Source organism: Abrus precatorius, unplaced genomic scaffold (assembly GCF_003935025.1).
Source record: "Abrus precatorius isolate BTA unplaced genomic scaffold, Abrus_2018 Scaffold10, whole genome shotgun sequence".
Lineage (NCBI taxonomy): Eukaryota > Viridiplantae > Streptophyta > Magnoliopsida > Fabales > Fabaceae > Abrus > Abrus precatorius.
The window spans coordinates 6,008,039-6,033,911 of record NW_020874292.1 but is presented as its reverse complement, the minus strand read 5'-3'; the positions used below and the strand labels follow the sequence as shown (position 1 = coordinate 6,033,911).

Sequence of the window (25,873 nt, the reverse complement as noted above, 5' to 3'; positions counted from 1 at the left end):
TAAACACCTTAAAAAATAAATTTATCCAGCAACAAGCCTTTTCAACTTTTTTTAAATCAGTTTTGTGTATTTTGTGACTCCATTATTCTACATCCTTTAATTTAGAAATCTTGTATTTGAATAGAAAGGAAACTTAACAAAGTAAACTCATGTATAATCTTGATTTTTTTTTCAAGACTTTAGTTTACAATTCATATAAATATTGGAATGATTGTAATTTTTTTTTATATCATTGTTAATACATTTAGTACGATCAATATTAAATATAATAAAAAAAAATTATATACTATTTAATAAATATTAATATTGTTACTTTCTAATTCAAATATAATTTGTTATGCTTACGTGAATATGTAGTAAATATTATTATTATAAACACAAACTACATATTGTATATAGGTTGATATTTGTACAATTAACTGATGAAGGCAAGGTGCAATGTTATTTTATTATTTAAAGTTTCAATGTTATACAGTCATGTAAGTATAACATGTATTAAATCATATAATGTACACATTTCATATTTTTATATAATGAGATAATAATTTTGGAGATATAGATCATTGTTAAAATTTGTATCAATATTAAGTATAATTTTTTTTTTGATATACTATTTAATAAAATATTAATATTATTACTTTATGATTCAAATATAGGTTGTTATGCTCATGTGAATATGTACTATTATTATGTACACGAACAATATATTATATTTATTGATATTAACAGTTTGACTATGGCAAACAGGTTAGAGGTGAAAATAATTTTGGAACATGGCGTGATATTACACGTGGTCCAACCGAGTTGACCCAAAGTCATCTTCCAAGAAATCAACAATTTCACTCTGTGGAATACGTTTCCCTTCGACTTTTAGACTGCATTCCACCCCTCTCATTCTTCGCCCTCGTGGAAAATGTCATTTTTGTTCCAAGACAAAATTGTTCTCATGTGTATTTTTTGTTGCTATGCAATTTCAAATGCTAATTAGAAGGGAAAAAAATCAAATGATGAAAACTGAAGAAAATATTCCAGTTATTCAAAATATTGAGAGCAGGAATGATATACTGCAAACTAGCCTTCATCTTTTATTAGTCCAAGTAGAGCGAAAACCAAAATTCACTAGAGTAGAACAGTGAACTGACAAATAATTACTATATATAAAGGTTCTATATATGGGAGTTAAAAATTATTCTATATGTTTGACAACATGGACGTACGTATAAGAGTGTAGTAGAGATGCTCTATAGTTTTTAAAAGATAACTGCAGGAGGAGGTCAAGTGTTTAGTTCGAGGGATTTGAGCAATCTAAAGCAAGGAATGAGCATGAGTAGTGTTTATTAAATCATAATTAGCATGGTGCTTTACCATGTCATAAAATACTTTTTAAGAATTGAGATTCAATTCAGTTAAAAAAACATGTATGTAGATTTTATGGAATCAATAAAAAATATAAAACAGGTTTTACGATGAAATTCATAAATATACAGGAAAAAAAGAAGAAGAGAGAGGCAGGAGTGCTATGCAGAGAATACTATCTGTTATCCGTGCTCTACTTTGCAAAAAAAATCATATTAACAAATAGTTATTACTAATTAAAGATCGTTTCAGAGATTTGATTTTTCTAACATGTCTGTGACCACATGGTAAACAATCAAAAGTGTTAACTTTTTTGTTTTCCATGAACTTTTTTTTTTAATCTATCATTTTAGGGTTTCAAGACGATATATAACTATTATTTAGAGAGAACTTTTAACACCTGAAATGTCAAAATAATAAATACGAAAGATAAAGGACATACTACAAAAATTACAAATAACTTGAGTAAAAACAAGAGGATTAACAATTTTTTATCTTATTTTGTATGGTTAAAGTTACTTTTAAATTGAAATTAAAACTAAGAATTGTAAATTTAAATATATCTATTAATTCTATAATATTTTAAGGTTAAAATCTACTGTCATGTTAAAAAATTTTGGTAGGGTGCGTTTGGATTTTATGATTTGAAATAGAAAAGAGTATAAAATAAATATACAAAATATAATTATTTTAAATTCCCCATACTTCAAATTGTTAATTAAAAAAATATTTTCTTAAAATTATATTTAGCCTTACTTCTCTTTTTAAAGAGAAACAAAGTGCAAAATATGTTGAGTCAAACACTACCTAAATATAAGATATTCCTAAACAAGTTAAATTACAATATCACCTACAATATCACCCTAGTGTCGTTGGAACTCTTAAGAGTCTTTAGCATATATAAAATGATTCATATTACAAGAAAATATATTTGGACAAATACTTTTTGAATTGTATAGACACTTAAACATGTAAAAAGAAAAGAAAAGAAACATATACTAGGTTAAATAATATGATTAAAAAAAAATGAGTAATGTAAAATAGATAATGAGACTGTTGGAGTGCCTGTAGTTCAGAACTATATTACGTACATATGGTGCTAAGAAGATGAACTTGCACGATGATCCTTCTTTTTGGGGATTAACTAATTAATTGATCCCTTGCTGCTTGGTTATTCTATTGCATACGATATATATCATAAACACTTCACTACAAAATACTTTTAATTGGCTTTCTTTTATTATATGCAGAATTCAAATGAAATTAAATGACGAATCAAAGAATTGGACTCGAGCTTCACTATGTCATGGAAAAAGGTCCACTAAATTGAGTGAGTTTGTTTATAAAATAAAAAGCAAAATATTACTTATTTTAAAATTTCTATAATTACTATTATTATATATTTTAAATTAAATGAATAGTAGATACTAATATATTTTTCCACTTTACAAATATACATTTTTGTTCAAATAATTTGGGGATTATATTGAGTTAAATAATAAGCCGAAAGATGATAACTAGGAAGTCTAGAGGATTGGAGAATAGTTATAACTATTTTTCATGTTACAATCTCTCTCGCGCAAGAGTTGACACCAAATTAAATTCCTTCTGCAAAACTCCACAGGAAAAGTTTGCCATCACGTTTTATTAGCCAGAGTGAAAAATATATAAACAAATAATGTATCATGCATATTCTTTTAACATCAAATTAAAATTGTAGTATAAATAAGAGTTACCCCAAACCTTACGAATGGTAGATCAATTACATGAAAACAGTTGCTAAGATCTCATACAAACCAAAGCCTCCTCAAGTTACAATCCCTGTACATAAAACTTTAATATTTATGTCATTTAATATTTTTTTATAAAAACAAAATTAACTAATTCAATGATTTGAAAGTTCTTAGAAGTATATTAACTTTATAAAATTTTATATAAAAATAAAATTAATAATAATTTATCATATTACTTTAACTTAATGATAATATATTTAAATTTTAAATAACATACGTATATTTAAATTATATATATATATATATATAATTATAAAGATAATATAAATTATTTAATAATTAAATTTATCAATTTTAATGAAAAGTAAAAGTTATTAAATGATGAAATTTGATACTAAGTGTATGCAAATCTATTTAATACATGCTTCAAATTCGTGCGTCACTCTTAATAACAAATGCCATTCACGTAGGAGCTAAATTCAATCTCTATCTGCTCAACACATCATTACTTAAACCTTTATATAAATAGGAAGAGTTAGAACTTGCTAGGGTGAATGCAACTAATCGCTTATTTAATCAACAGCCAGTCAATATAGCAGGCACCGACATATATAGAGGAGCCAGACGGGGACTGGAAGGGCCTCTAGTGCCCTTGCTGACCCTCTTTCCCCCTTTGAATTCTATCCTTTATTCCACTTCTTCGCATGTCCCTTTCTTCTCCATTTTTCTTCTTAATTATTAATCATTCACTTTTTATTTTTATATTTTCCTCCATCACTGAGCATATCCAGGCATGCACACTTGAAATTAAGATTTATGTGCATCCTATGTATGTCAATCTAACAATGATTTAATTGGATATTATAGAAACAAGTTAGTCTTCCACCGTAGTAGAGTAAATTCTCAATATTTTTTTCCTTAGTTCTTTCTCCCTCCTCCTTTCCATTTTATGGCACATTGATATATCGCATTAAGGCTTTTTGCACAAATCTTATATACATTCATTTTTTGTTTTGCAAATGCTGAACTTTTCAAGCTACTTTCCAACATGTCCTCCCAAGGATAACTAGTTAGACATTCTATGCTTATCTTCTTCCGAAATAAACCCGTATCCCCTCCTTCTCCCGGAGACTTGAGAAAGAAAACCCATATTCCTCCACTCCTTCAGCATAAGATAGCATGTAATACGCGCCACGGAATGTGCAGGAATTAGATAGTATAACTACTAAAAAGTATATTAAAAATTATGAAAACCAAAGCCATTCGTCACCCCACTCATCAAAATAATTAATCAGACAAGTAATGGGGTGACCCCCCCACCCCCAACACTCAAAAAAGAAAAAAAGAAAAAAACTTACGATGATAACAAGCATACTGTGCAAATTAAGATGAACCTAACTCTATTTGTACTTGTTTAATACCTTTATACAATTGCTTTCATAACCAAGAGAGAAATAAAAAAAAAAAATGTAAAATTAGACAAGTGATATGATGAAAAGAAATAAAAAAGAAAAAAAGTTATACAAAATGTAAATAGAGATCAATTAAGATGTGCATGCAGACGGGCTTGTACCATGAAGACATGAATACAAAAAAATAATAATTACAAAGTAAAATCTGGAACTGAGATGGATCCAGTTAAGAATTATTACGATCAACTACTTACTACCTCCTACTATGATTTTCTTCCTTTGCGAGGCATTCACCTTTGTCCCGTTTCAAGCATTGTTATCGGACTAGTGACACTGTATATATTCACAAGAGACCGATATCTCCTGTGCTTCTTTGGCCGAATAACGTCCTCTTCCCCGAAAATCTCTCGAATCTTCCTCGCTATATTCGTTTCACTTGGTCTTCGATTAACCTCTTCGTCATCACAGCTTCTGTTCCTCTTCTCACTCCGCCAAGGAGCCGCTTCTGCCATCAGATTGATTTTTATTCAACGAATCTGAGAAGAAATGGGTGACGATATATATATATATACAATTGAACACTTCTTCGTTAATCTTTCTTTCTCTCTTTGCGTTTGCTTCCGGATCGGTTTTATTATTACGTGTTCTGCGTGGAGCGCGTGAGTTTGATTGAGAGAGAGAATGAGAGGAGCAAGAAACTGCGACGTTAGTTCTATGAAGATGTGGTAATGTCTCTATTTAAGGCAACAAAATCAATCATTCAGTGGTTTTGTTTTTGGATTTTCTAGAATAATTGTTACCCGTTGATTAATTGTAAAGTTCTGTTGTTGACTTAGGGGATGGTTTTAGTGTTCAAACTAATGGGTCATATCTATTGAAGCATATGATTTTGATTTTATTTTTTATTTAAAGAATTATCTGTGATTCTGTCTCTATTTATTTTTTGGCAAAAACGATTGAGATGTTGAATCCGTCGCGGTTGGGAGTCATAGTATGTCCCGTTGACCTTAGTCATGGAATCAATGATTTGTGTCTTTGGTAGAACTTGGAAATGTGGAACGCTACTCCTATGTTGGGCTGAGATGGGTGGCCCTATATTAGTAATTTCACCTCAGCTTTATAATTTTTTTTGCTGTTGAAAGTTTTGGGGTTTGATTTTGTCAGGAGAGTGCCCTCTACTTTTTGGCACTAGCAAAACCTTCAAATTTGTTAGCACCAATTGTAAGCTCGCATTCTTTCAAAGGAAAAAAAAAACAAGTTTGATTATTTGGAATATACATGCTAGTGAGGAAAAACTGTTTGATTCTTTAACATTAATATTAATATTTATATTAATTTATGGATTAACATTATTAAATTATTATAATTATATTATTATTAATTATAAAATAAAATAAATATATATAGTTATTATTAATTGTGTAAATTTTGTAATAGTCCTAATGAATGGTACATTTGTTGATTTATTAGACAGCTACTTATATAAAATAACAGCAATTAAAAAAAAGAATAATACACATTCATTTAATATGTTAGAATTATATTAAGGTATTATAACGTGTGTTATATATGATAATAATATCTTTATAATTTTATGTAATATTCTTAAAATATATATATATATATATATATTATTAAAAACAATTTTATTTGAGTTTTAAAATCAGAGTGTATAAAATATATAAATATAATTTTTTTTATGAGACTGTGTTGGTTAATTTTTTTTTATAAGATTTGAAAAAAAATTAAGCTTCCTTTTTAGGATTGGTATATTAAGTCTGATTTATTTTTAATTTGATATCAAAATATTTAAAAAAATATCTGAAGCGCCTAAATTAAAAAAAAAAAAAGTTGAACGGTCCAACAAAATAAAAAATAAAGCAACGCAAAAAGAAGAGAAAAATGATTCCGTAATTAAAAATATACCTGAGGCCTCTAAAATTTAAGAAAGATTAAAACAATTTAAGTTAATAAATGAAAACAGGTCTTTAGATCCAAAATTGCAAATTTGAGTTAAAGATGGAAGACAAGTTATAATTGGATAAAATAACTTTTTAATTACAAAAGTGTTGGAGAACAAGTCTCACGGATGAAGTAGAAATAAATAAAATATAAATAAAAGAGTCACAAATTTAAAGTATTAAAATATTTTTTAGGACATCACATTATTTTTATATCGATATTATTTATTGTTAAATATATATATTATAACATATATGGTAATTTTAATTATTTTAATTTTATGATTTAATTATATATAATATTAGGACTGATATTTTATGTCCAAAAAGTAAGAATACAAAAAATTATTTATGCAGGTTTTTTAACACCTTTTACTATGTGCCAGCTTGGTGCCAAAAGTATTTTCAATAAGAAATTAAGTTTAAAAGGTATTTTATTTTTAAATTTGTTTTTGCACTTCATATATCTATTAATGCTTTTAATTTTATCGTTTAGAGTTTAGGGTTTAGTTTCAGAAAATTAATAAGACATGCAAGAATCAGTTTTCATAAGAAATCAAAATGTCTGTGCGTGGAGCCATGGAGCAGTGTAGAATGTGTAGGGATTATTTATTTTAATAGTTTTTTATTTTTAAAATAATTATAAATATGACTTCTTCTTCTTTTTTCAAAGATTCGTATTAGTCACGATGAATATATATATTACACATATCAAAGCAGACAAGAGTAAAGTAAAGAGAATGATATTTTATTTTGGAAATTAATTAATGACAGTACATTAATATTATTTTTTATAATTATTGGAAAATATAAAATAAAAAAATTCCTATTGCATATATATGGAGTACGCACCTTAAATAATTTTCTTTAATTTTTTTCTTCTCTTTTTTTTTTTAGTTGATAAAATTTTCAGTTTTTTTTATAATATATATTTCTTTGAGAATTGGTATTCTTAATTTGGTAATTTTATTTATTTATTTTAGAAATTAAATGCAAAAATATTTATCCATACTAAATATATTATGATATTGGTAGAAGAAGTACATAATTTTACTTATTTTAATCTCCATATTTTTGTGAATTTTAATTTTTTTTATAATATTTTTGTATTGACCTTTGTCCCTTGCGTGACTCTAAAAATTGACACCGTTTATCAATTAACTACGTCATGGAGAGCGACGGAAATAACAAACTCTAAATATAGAATCAAAATAAAAAGAATAGAAACGAAAAATAAAAACTAACCAAAATATAAATAGTAAAATCATATTTAAGTTTTTTAGATATATTTCTAATACAAGAAATCTATTAATTAATTCGTAGTGAGAGACTAAAACAAAAAAATCACAAAAATATAAAGACTAAAATTTAAAAATAATAATAGAGGCTGTAAGTGAAAACTAACAAAAATGAAAATATTAAAATATATATAAGTTTTTTGGTTATCTTTTCTGTACATGTATTTTTATGCAAGAAATTAGTTCATTAATTTTAAATTTGTAATTTCCTCAAGAAATGATTCGAAATAAATAGCATTTTTATTAATCTTAAATCGTAAGTAGTTTATCTTGAAACTAAAGCTATATGACGAAATATTGACCCTGAAATTTTCAAATCATCGTTAAAACGATATCTTAGCTTGTATGTACCGAATCTTGATGTTAAAATCAAGAAATGAAATTTGTGGATATTGTGTTTAATGTTGCATGAAATGGCATAATTAGAGTACAAGCCAGTGTGCAAAAAATGAAAAGAAATTAAGTACAATCAAATAATATAATATATACAAATTAGGCTATGCATGTATAAGAATTGAACCACATCATTTCACACCATACAACGTGAAACTTCAAAGCAAAGTATCTGTGTTCACTTCTTTCTTGGTTTTTCTTTTCTTTTCCAAAGTTATTTCTTTTACTTCATTGTGATGAGAATAAAGCGTTAGTCAATTTGACCAGTCAAAACAAAATTCATATTTCTCCTCATTCGGTATTGCAAAAGCGCTTAGAAATACGAATTGACTTCAAACAAAGCAACATACTAAATAGGTCAAGCTGCCAGCATGAATTCATTCATAGTTTCAGTTTTTTCCTGTCAATGTTTTGAAGGTGGAAGCAATGGTCGTAATAATTTTAAATCCAAAGTCTCATTGTGACCGTACAATTTTTAAATAGGCAATTATCACCTGACAGGTGATTGATTCAAATAATACATGTCAGAATTTTTCTGAAGCTAAGATTTGTTTCGTGTATTGAGAATGAAAAAAAACCTGTAAAGAGATAATTTTACCATATTATAAATACTTTTTTTATTTAAATAAGATTACTTCATGTAAAAAATATCTGTAGTTCTATGCTAAAAAAGTTAAGCAATAACCAACGTTGAATACTGCAAGAGTTTTGGACACATTAATTAGCTAACAAGAAATTGAATGGCAAATAACATTAATATAACACCCAACTTCTAATAACATACACATAATCACTTAAAAATGGAAAGCGTAATGGTTAGAATTTTTCCGTTATTTAACTGTTGTTTCAATAGGTCTCTTAACCCAAAACTGAAATAAGTCTCATGTTTCACCGAGAGAATGAGAAATTAGCAAAAAATATTAATTTTAAATAACAGAGGAAAAGCAACAACACAATCTGACCACAACAAACTTCTTCATGGACCCCTAAGCTTGCCGACAAATTCAAAGGACAAAAAGATAATTGAGAAAGAACCAATTTTTAGTATCAACGACCAAACATCCCACGTTATCGCCCTACATTATCCTTCATCAAGTCTCAAGTGCTAAGTATAGAATCTAACCCAAAAATATCCAATAATTGCTGGTATGACAAATGAAAAGTTACACGCTCATGTCTCCAAGGTTCATAGTTTTAAGCGAGTGATACCTTAATACTTGACATCTAATTCTAGACACTGCGGATCCCTCATTCTATGGAGGGATAATTTATCATTTAATGCTATTCCTTATAATCATACATATAACTGGAAAAAGAATCAACACTTGGACTCTCGGAAATGTAATGAAAGAATAAATGAAAAACCCCTATTACACAAGTAACAGTGTTTTCAGCCCCTACTCCACCTTATCTACACAACCCAAAAATTAAACTTCCATCCAAAATTTGGTGCAACATTGCTAAGACCGTCATATCCAATGAATTGCTGCTATACGCTTCTTCCACGATGCAACCAAGTGTAGCTGGAAGCCTCCTTCACCTTGTAATTCACGAATCATCACAATTCAATCCACAAATTTCCAACACAGGACCATCTCTTGACACAAATGGGTTAATTCGAACCCACATGAGAGTCAATATGGAAGCTAGCAAGATTGACCAAACCAGTACAATGGTGGGCATTCTATCTTGTTTACCAAGTAACCCTTTGAGGAATGGGTAGAGATGTATGATGACCCACAAGGCAAAGAACAATCTACCAAAGAGAGGGCCCCATGAATCATATCCATTATTGATGGCATCTGAGACCCCAACAACAACCCCAACAATATTTATGATTAATAAAGTAGTTGGAGGAATTAAGAGTGATGTCCATTTGAAGATGTAGAGCTCTGAGAACTCTCCATCATCAGCTGCTTTCGAGGTAACAGTGAAATTTGTGTCAACACCAGCCAAGACCTTCAGTAAACCCTGAAAAAGGGCAAAAAGATGTGCAGACACACCTCCAATCACCCAAAACTGTTCATTCCTCCACCAATCGTCTATACCGACACCACCCCACTGCATCTCAAGGATACCCGTTGCTGCAATGGATATGAAGAGGGCCATGAACACAAGACTTGCATAGTTGCTAATCTGCATATTAAAGAAAAATCGATGTTAGACACCATGCCTACACTTGGCTTATTATTTAACTGAAATCCAATTGCTAAAGGAACTCAGAAATGCCACAGTAACATGCAATATCATATCATTGAACTATAAAACATGTTTTTGTTAACATTAAGAAATTTAAAATAGAAACTATTTAAATGAAAAATACAAGCATTTAACATATTGAAAATCCAAAAGCAATAAATAATTTCTTGTTTAAGTAATTAGGAATAATAGTAAATGCTACTTATAGCATACAAATATCCTTAAGACACATGTCTACAAAATCCTTTAAAAAAAGAGAATAATTAAAAATAAGTTAAAGAACAATGGGGATTGACTTTGTAATATCCAATGGAACCAAAACCATTTTTGTCAGTTTCTAACTACTACCATTCAAGAAGTAAATAAAACTCAAATTCACAAATATGTTTGATATGTCAAAAATGAATGTTAACAAGTTCGACATTTTTCTTGTTTCTAAATTCCCAAGTTCAGGGGGAATTCAAGAGACTTTTTTTCCCAGACAGAGATTAGATATTGTGCACAAGCATACCTCAGGTACAATAAACTTCCCAGTCAGAAGACATATAGCTGGTAGTGTACAATAGACAAGCAATGGGATGGAAGTCCAAGGATATACAACTGAATTTATGTACGAAAATCGTTCCAGCCACTTCAACCCGCTACCATAGCCATACCAGATTGGACAATGTTTACTCAAAAATATCTCAACAGATCCAAGGGCCCACCGAAGAACCTGGTGCAAACGATCTGAAAGATTGATCGGTGCTGACCCCTTAAATGCAGGCCGCTTAGGGATGCAATACACAGACCGCCAACCATGGCAATGCATTTTAAATCCTGTCAAGATATCCTCTGTCACCGAACCATATATCCACCCAACCTGATGATATGCCATAATTATATCACAAGAAAGAAAAAAAGTGAGACCTAGAAGATGCCAGTCATCCAAAAACTGAAAACAAAGTCTTTCTTTGGTACTTACTTCTTTTCCCCATTCAGTTTTGTCTTCATAGCCACAGCTGATGACTTGGATGGCTTCTTTTAAAAGTGACGCAGGACTCGCGTCATGTGGAATTCCACCATCTTCCAGAAGAGCAGAGGCTACAAACACGGGAGATTGCCCAAACCTCTTCTCCAACTTCATTTGAGTCAAAGTGGATGACTTTTCCGTATTGGAACCTACAACAGAATCCACCAGGGGCTACTATTCAAGAAAGTTTTTAATCTAAAAGTGTTTTAATTTGCAAGGACAGCTACATGATTCAAAATTCTCACCCTCAATCCCCTCAATGTTTTCAAGTGCATGTATCTGCTTTGATGCTTCCCTGTGCTTCACCTTCTTTTTCTCCTTCTTGGTGTTAGCATTTTTTTTCTTTCGAGAACCACAACATAAGCAACAGCACCATTTTGGCCAACAATTACAGGTTTTGCTCGGAGGCTTCTTCTTGGCAGGTGCATCATACCCATAAAGTGCTTGCCTCCTGAAAACACATCCAGTTCCAACATAAATTGGTCCTTGTATACCATCCAGTCCTTTCATGTTGATCTGTTTCAATTCAGGAGTTAGTACTGATAATAATTGTAATAAAAAGAAAAAAGAAAAATATACAAACAAACAGAGCAATGTGAAACATAGAACTTACATCAAAAAATACAACATTCCTGTTTGAGTATCTATCATGGCGATCAATCCCATCAAATCTTTGAGGAAATTGTACATAGCACACTTTTTTTCCAACTTGCGGGTCCATCATGAAACACATAGCTTCCCTAAGTGCCTTGCTATTGTTAATGTAGTGATCACAATCAACATTGAGAAGATAAGGCGCATTTGAGATAATTGCAGACACCCGCACCTTCAAATATTATTTTATTATCATTATTATAGAATCATTAATTGACTTCAATCTGAATCAAAATAAATGTAGCTCAAGGCTTACCAGAGCATTCATAGCCCCAGCCTTTTTGTGGTGATCAAAGCCTGGCCGCTTTTCACGAGAAACATAGACTAAGTGAGGCAACTCATTTCCTTCAATATCACGAACACCATCCTGACCAAGCAAGACCTGTAGAGAAAAAATGTTATGATTTCCTACTTCAAAAGTCAGTGCAATGTGAATACTTGAATCCAAATCCTCTGTCATCGCATGAAAAGGGCTTAAGCAAGGCAACTTGCAAAACATGAACACTTTTTCATGCTTTGCACAATAGCAATATAAAGTTATAAACTGCATATCAGTTTTCACATAAACCAAGTGGGCATTATTTATAACCACCAGATATCTCTTCAAACCTTCATAAAAACAAGTTCCTAATGATTAAAACAAAAAACATAAGGAAAATGCAAAACATTTGGACCAAGATCCTTTGAAACACAAGCTTTCCATATAATTGTGCTTTGTTATCCAATTTTGTGTATTTAATGAAATCATACCCCATTAATTTTTCCATTAAGGTTAACAACCCTGCACTTAAGAGGATTGAAATCCTCAACTCGGTATTGTTAGACAGATGTAATTTTACCTGAATCATCCCAGGATGATCCCTCACATTATTTCCAGGCCATGGAGTCCCATCCTGCATTGTCCATCCATCCTCAGGAACCTTTTGCGCAGTTGCCACCAAACTGTTTATCCTCACCTTAAATTCTTCATAATCTCTCTGCAATAGTCAAAGGAATTAAGGCCTTTAGTATTTTCACATGTTTTTCCACTGTTTGCAACGTTGTGTGCAAGTTGTAAGTATACACACACGATTTAATTGAAGCTATACTCTCTTTATTTTAATCCATACATTTTCGATTGGTAAGACTCCATGAATTTATCAATTTCATTCAATGTTGTCCTTGCGATTTTCTATCCAAATTATTGCTAAATAGTAAAGTGTCAAATGATTGTTGGTGTAATAGTTTTAGACCCAGGAAATTTCCAAGGCAACTCAAACCATTTTGAAAAATAATTTGGATGAAGTTACCCTTTATGAACAACATTGAATGTAATAGGTAAATAGAGGGACTAAGATAAATAAAATGAAAAGGTAGGGATGAAAATTAATAAAAGCAAATATTTTGGGACTAAAAACACTATTAGGCCTATATATAAAGAAAAAGGTGCAGGCAGACAAAAATTTGAAACCTTCATTGCTCTCCTTTCCCGGACAAATGCTGGGTGTACTTTATTTTTCAGATAATCCATCTTCTGACTGAAATACCATTCTGGAGCTCGGGGCTCAATATTGTATTTTTTACAAAATGGCACCCATCTCCTAGCAAATTCAGATGTCTCAGATAGTGCCTCAAAAGTTAGCATAGCAGCACCATCATCTGAGACATAGCATGCAACTTTATCAACTGGATAATCAACAGCAAGGATAGATAGAACAGTATTTGTAGTTATCAGCGGAGGTTCTTTCATGGGATCGACTGTACTGACAAAGACGTCTACACTAGACAACTCAGATGGCTTCCCTTCTTTTTCATATCTGTAAGCAAATTATGAAGTAAAAATTATGGCAGCATACTAGGAATTTGTGTATGTAAAATGTAATAAAATGTATTAATATTAGACATACATATCACTGAGTAAGAATTCAAAGCAAATCTGAAACCAAAAGCACCAGATGTGGTTTCTTCAATTACCTCAGCGAAAGCCGATCAAGGTATGTTTCTCGCTCTATTGGGTACCATTTTGGAAACTGATCCATTATCCATGATACAGCGAACCATATTTCACAAATGACAGATGTCAACCACAAGCCATATGCATCATTAACTGGGTGGAGAATTCTATAATGAAAGAAAAGCCCAAGGATCACAAGGCGGAGTATTATAATCATCCTGTATGGATTAATCTTGCTTGAAGGGATAGGTAGCTTCCGTGAAAGTGGCTGCCTGCCTTCATCCATCCTGATAAAATATAAATGGAAAAAAATGTTTAAAAACCAGAAAAAACAAAAATATATGGCAAAATGTTGGGGAAAATACTTTTCATTTAAACTTCTACACAACATCAATGCAATATCTTACAACTCACAAAACAATAATAGATTGCTTGGAGAAAGCATAGTTATTTATGGACCAACAACTATTTAAACAAGGTTTGCCTCAATATTAGACCCACTCCAATCATGGAGCGCAAGTATAAATTTACAAAGATCAAAGGGAGTAAGAGTAAGAGATTTACATGGGTAAATCAGGGTCCTCCAACTCATTGCCAAAATTTCCACCATCTTTGTTCCCTTCATGCTTCACCACCTGAAGTTTGTCATTCTGCCTTCTCTTCCAGTCTTCCATTCGGTCTTTCCAAGCCACACTTCCATACCCATACACTGCAATATCTTTCTTTGGAACCATTGGCCTAGGTTGTACTGTGACAACAGATACACCAGCATGACAATATATACAGATAATATAGAAGATACAAATGAATAATGAAACAGTGGTCCAAGACTTACATGGAATAGACGAATCAGTGTAAGGCATGGGATGTACTCTGTTTCCGTTATTCATATACGGGGGAACAATTAGAGCATGTTGATCAGATGATATCTCAGGATCCTATAAGGAAAAACATATCATTATATAAGAATTATTGTCGCTTCTGTGCAGTAACACACAGAATTACAGAAACAACAAAAACATCAAAAGGATAATTTGCAATATACCTCCTCTCCATAAGTCAACAGTGGGATTTCCGAATTGAGAGGAGACATGCCATGTTCCAAATTTGTGGGGATGCCAGATATGTTAGAATTATAACCACGGCCAGAAAGCATTGAATCTGAAGTTGACTGCAGGCCCAAAGCATCAGGATATCCATAATCAAACTCATTGTCTAAGTCATCAATACCATCCTCATCTTCATCACCTTCAACCCTGGGACTACCTGCAATTTCATTTATTGGTTAGAGTATGCCTATAGTAGACTGAAGTTACAAAAGTCCAAGAGAATAATAATATGGAAACAATTTTACCTTTGATGCGTTTGTATCTGGTCTTACACTGTGGACAAACCTGATTCCCCTCCCGTCTCTCATACTCATAGCATGGCCGACAAACAGGGAAAGCACACTCATTGCATGCAACAAAGGGCTCCCCATCCTCGGTAATCTCTATCTCATCCCCACAAATCTGACATATCTGTCCACTCAATTCTTGGACAGACTTTATCTGATTAGAACCAAAACCAAAAAGGTGTTATTGCCATGTGGAGTTCAGAGCACAATTTTTTCAGAATACTACATGAGGCATTTGCGGTACAACCATTATAGCAATATCCAGCCGTTATCAGGACAATGCTATGTTTGGTTATCAGGACAATGCCATGTTTGGTATGTCTACGTTAAGTTACCATACACATCTCAATGTCTTACTTTTCAACTAATATGCTCAATGTGTGGGCATGAGATGACCTTCAAACCCAAGGCAATGTAAAATGTCTGATCCTGTGGCTTAACCATTTTCTATGAATTTACAAAACACTATTTCCTCATCCATAACCTTTCTTTTTCTATAAATGAATACACCTACATTTCATTAAAATTCAATTTTCATCAAAAAAAGCTTATCAGCAATACTTTTTTGTTAAATAATACTAAGTAATTTTGTTTTTAAATCAAGAATTACTCTAAATTTGATAAGTGAAATCAAACAAATATTTATGCATCCAAGAAGCTAACCAAACCAAGCGTGAAATCCAACATGTGCATGCACCTTTGGATGCCAGAGCTGCCAAATGCCTTTTAAACGATATACCTTGCCAATAAGATTTTGGCATTAATAAAATTGTCCAATTAAAAGGTAAGAAATTCAAGCATTTTGTTGCACAAAGGAGTCCTACAGGAAGACAGAGAAGAAGACAATTGTATGTTTACACTCCCTTGTAATCTTTTGAGTCTACCTAGACTTTGCCCTAAGGGATAAGGAATCAATAAATAATAAATTTTTAATAGAAATAATGCTGGAACGCATTGGAATCAAACAGGTAGGAGAGAACTTTTACGTTTTTACTTTTGATTCTTTAACCGTGTCCCTTGCATTTTCCTTAATCTTTTGCAGGCCATAAGCAAAACATACATCACCATGAAAATCTCCCCATATGTGACAAAATCATCACCCTTTCAGCTAAGCAGTCTAGAAATTCCGCAGATAAAATACACAAATTTTGCATGATTGTTTATGCATAGCAGAGCACTTGACCCTACAGAAGGTCAAGCTGGACGACAGTCAATTTAATCCAGCTCTTGACTCCAAGAGAAACCAAAATTTGAACTCTAATTTTGAAGAGAAGAAGATGGCAAGCAATTCTGCTTTATGGTCAGTTTTTCTGGGGAAATATCACATTTTGAATGCAAATAATTGAGAGAAGCAAGGTAGCTGCTAGCTATCAAAAAGGAACAACCTTATCACCAACTATTAAATAAATTAATAAAGACAAAATGAGCAAGGTAAGCACCGAAACTCCATCAAACCACAATTTTTGTTTTGGGGCATTTGTTGCCACCGAAAAATTAAAATAAAATAAGAACAAAGTCACAAGCATGTGCGTCACACAGACCACCGACAGTGAAGAAAATCAAAAGTTTTTTTCTTTTAAGAAAAAAAGAAAGAGGAATAGAGATGGCAAATCTACATGTCTAACTAGAGATCAGAAGAAACTATACAAAGATTAAGTGTTCCAAAACCCACTTTTAGCATTGGCAATAAACCCAACAGAGGAAACAGTGATGAGATGCAAATGGAAATGTTCCAATGGAGACTTACCCTTCCATTTTCTTCGGCATTGATGAGCACGAACTCATTCCTGTTGTGGGAACCAGCAACGAGTCTACCTCCCGTGTTCATCACTCACAACCCCTTCCAACACTCTCTTCCGAATCAACTCAGAACCAATGTTGTTGCTTCTCTCACAAACCACTCGTGGAGAAGATCCACTTTATGCACTGGACAACACTCGCATACACAGAGACCAAAACGGATCGAAAATGACACTGATTTTAACATTCAAGGAAAAAATTGTCAAACAAAAAAAGGGGAGCTTTGGACTTGGGTATGCTTGCGTTTTGATTTTGATTCCTTCACAAGCCAAGTCTCCTTCTCTAGCGACCTGGCTGGTCCTAGTCGATGGCAAAGTTTAGAGAGAGAGAAATAATGAGAGTGAGTAGAACAGAGAAAGAAAGAAGATAGTGTGTGTGTGGAAATGAGGCCGCGTAAAAGAGAAGTAGACAGAGAGAGATCGAGAATCAAAGAAAGAGAGAGACTCCTCAAAAAGAAAAGAGGGAAAATAAGAGGAAGGGAAGGAAAAAAAAAGGGGGAGGGGGGGGTTGGAATGAGGTGGGTGGGGCCCAGAGGGAGGTGGTGGCACTGGGCTGTGTCCCCACCGGAGTTTGGTGAAAACTTTTATTCTTTTGTTTGTTACCAAGTATATACTGTCTTTCTAGTGCAAAAGAAAATTAAAATTAAAATGTTTTAATGTTTTTCTGTCTTTTTGTTTTTTTGTTTTTTCTTGTGCAACGGGTTAGGGACAGTATTCTTTTGTTTTGTGTGACAGTATTGTTTTGTTTTGTGTTGCGTAGTTATGTGAAAGTGAAATTGAAAACCTTCACCTTACTTTGTAGGACAATGTCCAAAGTAAGGGTTGGAGGTGTAAGTGGGTTAACCCACAACACTAACATAAGATAGAAAGAGTGTCCAATGAAAATGAATGGGAAACTAGGTCTGGTTGGCAAATAGGATCTGCTCACGCGGCGTAGATTGTGTTCTCTCTCTCTAGACAGATGTGTAATGTGTACAAGTAGTTACTAAGTTAGTGGTGAGTGTAATAAAGTGCATATGTATGTATCTACGGTGTAAATTTATAACGCGGTTTACTTTATATTCTGAACGAGAAATTAGAAACTAAAAAAAGCAAATGTTTTAGCTGTAGGGAGCTAGCTGGTGTTGACTGTGTCTGTGTGCTGTAACCAGTAATCCCCTCTCCTTCTTTCAAAATCTGGGTCTTCCATTACGGTCCATATCGACAAACTATGGATCCTCCTCTTGGCCGTGGATCTACTGATTTTCTTAACTGTACTTTTTGCACTTTTTTTTTAATTTATGTATAATTTTAGCTTTTTAATATATATATATATATATATAAATAATAAAAATAGAATAATTTGATTATTAATTTATAGTAATTTACAATATATAATATTAAATAAAAAATAAACATAGTTTTGTTGAATTTTTTTTTTTATTTAAATATTATATACCTCTGTTAATTTATACATTTTGTTTAATAATATATTACAATTATGTTATACTTTTTATTTATAAAATGAATTTTTGAGGTAATTTCTTCACAAAAAAAATACACAAACTAAAATATGATAACTAAAGATAAAACTAAACATTTTATTTATTTATTTACATTTTTAATATACATATGAATTTTAAAAACTCCACTTGACCATTACATAATACATATTGTAAAAGGTAAACGCAACTTTTGGTTTAACCCTTAACACAAGTTTGAGATAAAAACAAGTTCAAGTTTGAATTTATGTCCTTGACCTTTTCTATTGTGACTTTCCTTATATCAAGATTTTTGGATTGTGTCATTGAAGCTTGACGCCTAAAGAAATTATTTGAGTAGTAAATTAAATTGTTAAGTGCAATTTAAATTTACATTTTATATTTTAATATATTGGATTAAATTGATTTTAATGAAAAAAATACATTTAAATCAGTCAAATAAAAAAATTTAAATCAATATAAATGTGTAGTGTGGAGTTTAATTCTTGCATTTTAACAGATATATTAAAATAAACCAGTTGAACCAGCTCAACGTTAGGTGAAACCAACTAGCAACTAGTGTTGATGGATTTTTTTCTGTTTACATTCACTTTATTTAATGTTGTTTTTTTATTTCATGTTTCTTAATTATTTTTACCGTTTCTGTAATGTGTTTAACAAAACACAATAAAAATATATACACTGTCAATTTATTATATTTATGTGATTTTTAATAAATATTTAATATATATATATATATTATTTTATTATATGCTTTATAATACACATAAAAAAATTATTTTTCTATTTTTATTTTATTTTTTACTGATTCTAATGTAAAAATTAATGTAACTATTTTATAAAAGAAAACATATAATTATTAATGTGGATGAGAAAATGACACAGAAAATTTATTGATCAAATTTAAGCATTTATCTTTGCTTCCGACCTTACATGCGCCAACCTCGAACATCACGATGGCGAATCCAAGAAACACTTACCTTAAAGAGTATTATTACACATTGCAAAACTCTCCAAAGTAAGCAGTTATAGCTATTGCTGGCATGTAGGTTGAAATGTGACGGAGGAATCAAATTACAAATAAGAATTCTTGAGGACAAATGCTTATACTGAAAAAAATTGCTTATAACTTATTATTATTTAAAGGGTACTTTTATCTGTGCATAATTGTACATTATAGAAGTTATATGTGATAAAATTTTATTGAAAATTATTGCATTTAAAAATATAAATACATTAAATTTTGTAATTAATTTTAAAAAATTATTATATACATCATAATCATCTATATAATAATCTATTCCAGTTTTGTTTAACAACTAATTATTTATATCTTTTTAAATTATTATCTTAAATTTATACTTAAAGAATTACTTTTTCTTTTACTCGTTCATAATTAAGTCGATGAAAATTTTTGTATTTTTAATTGTCCATTCTATAAACTCATTCTTCTCACTTTTTTTTCTCATCTTGTGCTCATAACTTTATTTCAAGCAAGCATCTAAAAACAAATTAATTGTTTTGAAACAAATATGATTAATAAATAAATAATCTGTAAATAAAGTGATAATTTATTATTAAGATAACATGTTCCAGATTTCTTTCAAACAAAGTATTGTCAATATTAAAAGTAATTTTTCTTTTGTTTCTTTTAATATTTATTAAGTAACATATTTTATATACAGATGAATCAACATAATTATTATTTTTGTAATACTTATATGTAGAAGATGACATTTATATTATACAAAAATTGAACACTAATTCAAATAAGAGAATGATATCAAAACTATACAAAAATTAAAAAATCATGTAGAGATATAAAAAACAATGACTGTTGTCAACATTTCAACAATATAAACTATACAAAAATTAGTGTGTGCAGGGAAGCAAAAAGTAGAGAAAAAGAAAAACAGACACCCAACCTTGCAATAACGATGAAAGTAAAAAACTTTATTATTGTGTTTCAACAAAAAAAAAATTATGGAGAAAAGGAAGAAAAAAGAAAATAAAGAGAAATAAATATGAAGAAGAAACAGGAGAAAAAAAAAAGGAATAATTAAACTTGAACAAGGAAAATAAAGAAAAACATGCAGTTGAATAAAAAAATAATGTATGAAGCAAACCGTGAGTTGATGAATATGACATCGTCTAATTAAAATTAGATAATATTTACAATGATACTACCCTGTTTTCATTCTTTTCATTTTCAATGTTATCATTTTCAAAGAGAAGTTTAAAAATAAGTTTTTCTTATTCTCAAATTTGGGCTACACTTTGAAAATATTTTTAAGAAAAATATTTTATAAAACTCAAACATATTTTATTTTTAGTGTATTGCAATAGAGCTTTATGATTTAAATTTCATATTTAGTTTTTTTTTACTCAGCGTAAGACTAAACATTGTCACCTATTTTAAGAGGTGAGTTCAACAATAACACTTCACTTAATCAACATTTATTATTTTTTTTTTCACGTATATTGACGAGCTTATATTGATGATTTCATTTATTTACCATGATACATTATATCTTAACTAAACATGGTTTTAACTGGCTCGTAGAAGAACTTTGTATAGTACATTAATTAGAGGTGGATTTGACATATTGTATAAAAATTAAATTCTTAGTTTTACTTATTTATTGTAATGACATTTTCACAAATTACTTAAGGTACTATAGAAACTTGACACATTTACCCATTTATTCGAGCATGACCACGTCATATGGACATTCTTTACTGTGTTAAAGACTATTTGACAATGAAGAAAATATGAATTTGTGCAAATATATAAAATGAAAGATTTGCAACTTCTTTTAATGCCAATAACTGAGTTATAACTCAACATAAAATTAATCCTCTTTTGTTTTTTAGTTACACTTTGGTGGATATCTTAATTTATAACATTATATTTGATGTTATGAACATTATTTATGTGAAAAAGTACAACAATTTCAAGTTTTTTTAGAGCACTAGGTTATTAGGAAGCTGATCAAAAATTTAAATTCATAATTGATATTAAGGGAAGTGCTTAAGAAAGTCGAGAAGAATTAGTTTTTATGCTATTATTAGAAAATAGAGATGAAAATTAGCTTAAAATACCTTCTAAGTTTATTGATATTTTTTACAATACTTATGCTAAACACATAGTTATGTTTTAAAAGTTAAAAATAACTTTGAATCTAAATATTATTAGACATCATTTGTTACTTTGTGATAGAAATTGTTCTACATTTCTAGAAATATACTAATCTCATTTAGGATATAAATGAGTGACTGAGAAAAGACTGATAAATTTAGTGATTGTACTACTTTGAAAGATACGCGCCCACAATTGCAATGTGGCTGATTACATCATTCACACATCTTATACAAGCGTGACATTAATTTCTTTCTTTTCATACCTACCTATATTATTCACACAAAATATTTAAATATATTATAACTAGTTAGTTTTATTAATATTTTTAATTGTCTATATTTTTTATTAATTGTTTAATTATGATTTCTTAAATTGTTTCCAATTAAATGATTAAAATAAATTATTTGTGTTTAATTAAAAATAAAATAATTATTCAAACAGATAATTAGTTGGCTTGTATTTAACTTCTATGAAATAACATAACCCATAATCGCAACATTTTTGGTAAACATTAAGATGGAAACCTACAATTAAAACTAACGATTTTCAAATCAAACATCTTATCTACATTTTTATGATTTTGGTATAATTTATATAGAAATGCAAGAAATTAATTAAAGAAGAGAATATGCGATTTATTTCACTATTAAATATATTATACGTGAAAGTAATATATATGCACATTTTTTACTTAAATTGAGCGCTTTTTCATATTTAATTTAAAAAAAAATTGATTTCACTTCTTAGAGTTTTGAAATTAATTCTTCATATTATTGAGAGTAAAATGTGTTTTTGGTAAAATATCATATTTAGAAATTATTATTTTTGAAGAGATATTTTGTTATTCAAAATTATAGTTAACTTTCTTTAAAATGTATTAAATTAAGCACATATTAAGATTGTTATAATTATTTTTAAAAATCTTAAAAATATCAATTAGGCTGAATGGAACTGTTAAATTTTATTTTTGAATTTTCTTTAATTTTATGGATAAAAATTGTATAAAGTGCAATTCAATTTTGATATTTTTTTCTGGAAAAAATCTATTTAAATTGCTATTATATTTAAAATGTGTATAAAATAATTTAGATAATATTTTTATTGAAATATGTGTTTTATATTAAAAATATAAATATTAAATTCTCTACCTACAAAACAATCAATCCCTTCACATGATATTTTTTTTCATACTTTTCATTTTTAAGTTAATACTAGGATAGTGTTAATTAGCAGGGGCAAGTGTGTGAAAAACAAGTCAACCGGGTTGGCACGATCCATGAAGAACAAGTGTAATGAGGCATGAGGAGGATACTGTGTTTTAAGTTTTAACAGTGCCGTGGAGCTGTTAACAATGAAAGCATGTGAGTGGACCCACCTTGACCCAAAGTATTCATAATTTTGGAGTGGGGACCACAAGAACAGAAGGCGCCAGCTGGTGAATGTGTTTGCGTAGGGATAGTATCAGCGTTGCTCCAAATCATAAACACCCCACCCTAACAGTAACAATAACCTCATAAAATCTTCAAAAAAGGGCATGCCAAAGACAAAAATGTGGCAGCGATATTTGACACGTTGAGTCAATGCCATTATGCATCAGAAAGACTACACCCTATTGCCAGTTCATTGCCACTCCCAAGGTTCAAACCATCCCTCCAGGTGTTTTTTTTTTTTCCTTTAATTGAAAATAATAAAAATAATTTATCCTTTTTATTCAAATTATGTTACTTTTTTTTTCAAAAAATGAAAATAAATGCTTGTTGAATTTTCTCTTGGTTCGAATGAGAAGCTGCTCAATTGTCTCAGATAATCCAAGTTCATTTTACCCCCCAAGAGTGTCGGTGCTATATTTTGATCCCTCTCTGTCTTTTCTTGTCCTTTTCTCTCTATCTTTATAACGTATCTTTGCTTTTTCATTATTTATGCGAATAAAAGTATATGGATATAATGATTCTACTCCTACGCCAATAAGTATTTCTTGACATATAATGTATAATATGATAATATGAACACCCAAGTCCCAACAACTCTTTAGTACACACACGCACACACGCATGTACTACCAAGATATAAGCGATATTATAATTGATAAATTCGTATCACGAGTTTTTATACTTACCACATGAACAGTATATGTGATTTATTCTAGATTTAATTTTAAATTTATGCAAATAAAATAAAATGTTATTATTTACGTAGCCATAGAAGTATTGATATCGAGTCAACTTTTTACAATATTTCATTAGATAAAAGTTATAAATAAATTTAGATTTAACTTTGATTACTGTGAAATTTCTTTTGTTTTAATCATGTATTAATATGACACATTAGTTTTATATAAAATAAATTTGTTATTAATTATTATATTAGATTTATGACTGTAAAAATTATTTTGTTTACCTAATTAAAAATTTTCTTGTAATGTAGATTAATAAATAAACTTTTAAATCAGACCAATTTAACTTTTATATTTAAAAGATAATGCCGTGCTTTCCATGAAAATCCACAAAAAGTAACACGTCTAATTCAGGTTGATGTTTTGCAAAACATGTATAAGGTTAATTAAATAAAATTCAACCAGCATTTAAAATAACTTATTTCACAAAATATTTTGCTATAATTTTAAAAATATTTTTTATAATTATTTTGCACGATGCATGTAGTAAGTCGTGGCCTTACGGCAATAAACTTTGACCAAACAAAATTGATAAGTTAACCTAATTCATTTGACGAGTTACACAATGAAATATTTCAAAATTGATTAATAAAAAAAGTAAACTTCTGTAAGATATGATCATGATGATGGTAATATTATGATCATAATGACAATAACTACCGCTATTATTGTTATTAAAACATTAGACATATATTATTCAGTACAGGATCCATCTTGCAGAGAAAAAGTAATTATTTCTCTTACAGCTACCACCTTCACAGGGATATAGGGTAATTTTACATTTTTAATTTACTCTTCACGCTTTCGCTTACATTGTTTATTATTTTTAAAGTCAACCTTTTACTATAAAAGTGAGCCAGAAAATATTTTTTAAATCATTAGAAGGAAACATATTTAGATATTTTTTATAATTGAAATGTATTTTAAAACATGTATCTATATAAACATAAAATAATAGTACCGTATGTTACATATGATATAAATTTATAACGATCAAAATAAGAAACTGAGGTAAATATGAAACACATTAGGCGAAGTCGTTCTCTCTGTCTCAAAGGACAGGCCCATGTTGGATCCGCTTGTTATTTTGCAATTCCCTCTCTTGACATGGCTCATGAATGCTGGCCCAATTTGGCCATCACCCTGGGCCTCACTTCCCAAGAGCTTCATATCTTCCAACGTCTACAACTCGCTGTCACCGTCACTGCCCTAACCCCACCTCCGACAACATTCTAACCTCAAACATCGATGAAGTACAGAAAACATACCAGCCACGTTTTCTCCATTCACATATCCACTTATATGTACTTTACCGTTATTTCCTTTCACTCTCTTAATTTTGTTTAGACTCTTTTTTTGTTGGTAAAAGTGATAACAGTGATACGAGGACTCAGTAAATCAAGCAAAGCAAATAGTGCATTATGAACCAATGAGTATATATTATTTTTGCATTATTATCACTTGGCCTATTAGCTCAGTTGGTTAGAGCGTCGTGCTAATAACGCGAAGGTCGGTTCGAGACCTGCATGGGCCAAAATTCAGTTATTTTTTTCCTTTTGTCTATTCTCTATTCTCGCTGTCTTTGCGCATTGGCTTTTGAACTCCCTTGTCTTTGCGTTCCGCACGTAATATCTATAAATATAGATTAAACATTTTTTTTAATTGAAAAATATAACTAATTATTTCTACATTTCTTTAATAGCTTTATTTCTTTAAATTCATTATCTTTCTGGTTTTTCTTTCATTACTTTTACTTCAAACTCCCATAACATTTTGAAAAGGACTTTCCAGTGTCGTTCTCCTTCCAAATAAAAAAATGGCAGTACTTAAGAGAAAATTTGCCCTACCCAAAGTAGAAAAAAGATGCCCCGCTACAATTCGTTCATTCTTTTTGTTGAGCTTAATTGAGTGTATTTACACTAATAGAGTGT

At 30.2% G+C, this 25,873-nt stretch overlaps 1 protein-coding gene and 1 non-coding gene across 5 annotated transcripts; one reads left to right on the top strand and one right to left on the bottom strand.

Moving 5' to 3' along the window:
- Positions 1-9,064: 9,064 nt before the first annotated feature.
- Positions 9,065-17,596, bottom strand: LOC113864646 (cellulose synthase A catalytic subunit 6 [UDP-forming]-like). 4 transcript variants are annotated; one of them, XM_027498636.1, is made up of 16 exons: positions 17,095-17,546; positions 16,437-16,448; positions 16,238-16,243; positions 15,306-15,501; positions 14,997-15,217; positions 14,787-14,889; positions 14,516-14,699; positions 13,972-14,238; positions 13,469-13,814; positions 12,858-12,995; positions 12,275-12,400; positions 11,978-12,190; positions 11,610-11,880; positions 11,317-11,513; positions 10,864-11,214; positions 9,065-10,289 (listed from the first exon to the last, which is right to left on the bottom strand). In XM_027498636.1, exons 1-16 carry the CDS (start codon positions 17,173-17,175, stop codon positions 9,702-9,704), a joined length of 3,300 nt encoding a protein of 1,099 aa, XP_027354437.1. In that variant the 5' UTR covers positions 17,176-17,546; the 3' UTR covers positions 9,065-9,701. The 4 variants fall into 4 exon arrangements, with proteins under 4 accessions (XP_027354437.1, XP_027354411.1, XP_027354429.1 ...); XM_027498610.1 differs by lacking the exons at positions 16,238-16,243; positions 16,437-16,448 and adding an exon at positions 16,045-16,086; XM_027498628.1 differs by lacking the exons at positions 16,238-16,243; positions 16,437-16,448 and having other exon boundaries at positions 17,095-17,596.
- Positions 17,597-25,405: 7,809 nt separating this feature from the next.
- Positions 25,406-25,476, top strand: TRNAI-AAU. The gene has a single exon. It is a non-coding gene; the product is annotated as a tRNA-Ile (tRNA).
- The last annotated feature ends 397 nt before the right edge of the window (positions 25,477-25,873 follow it).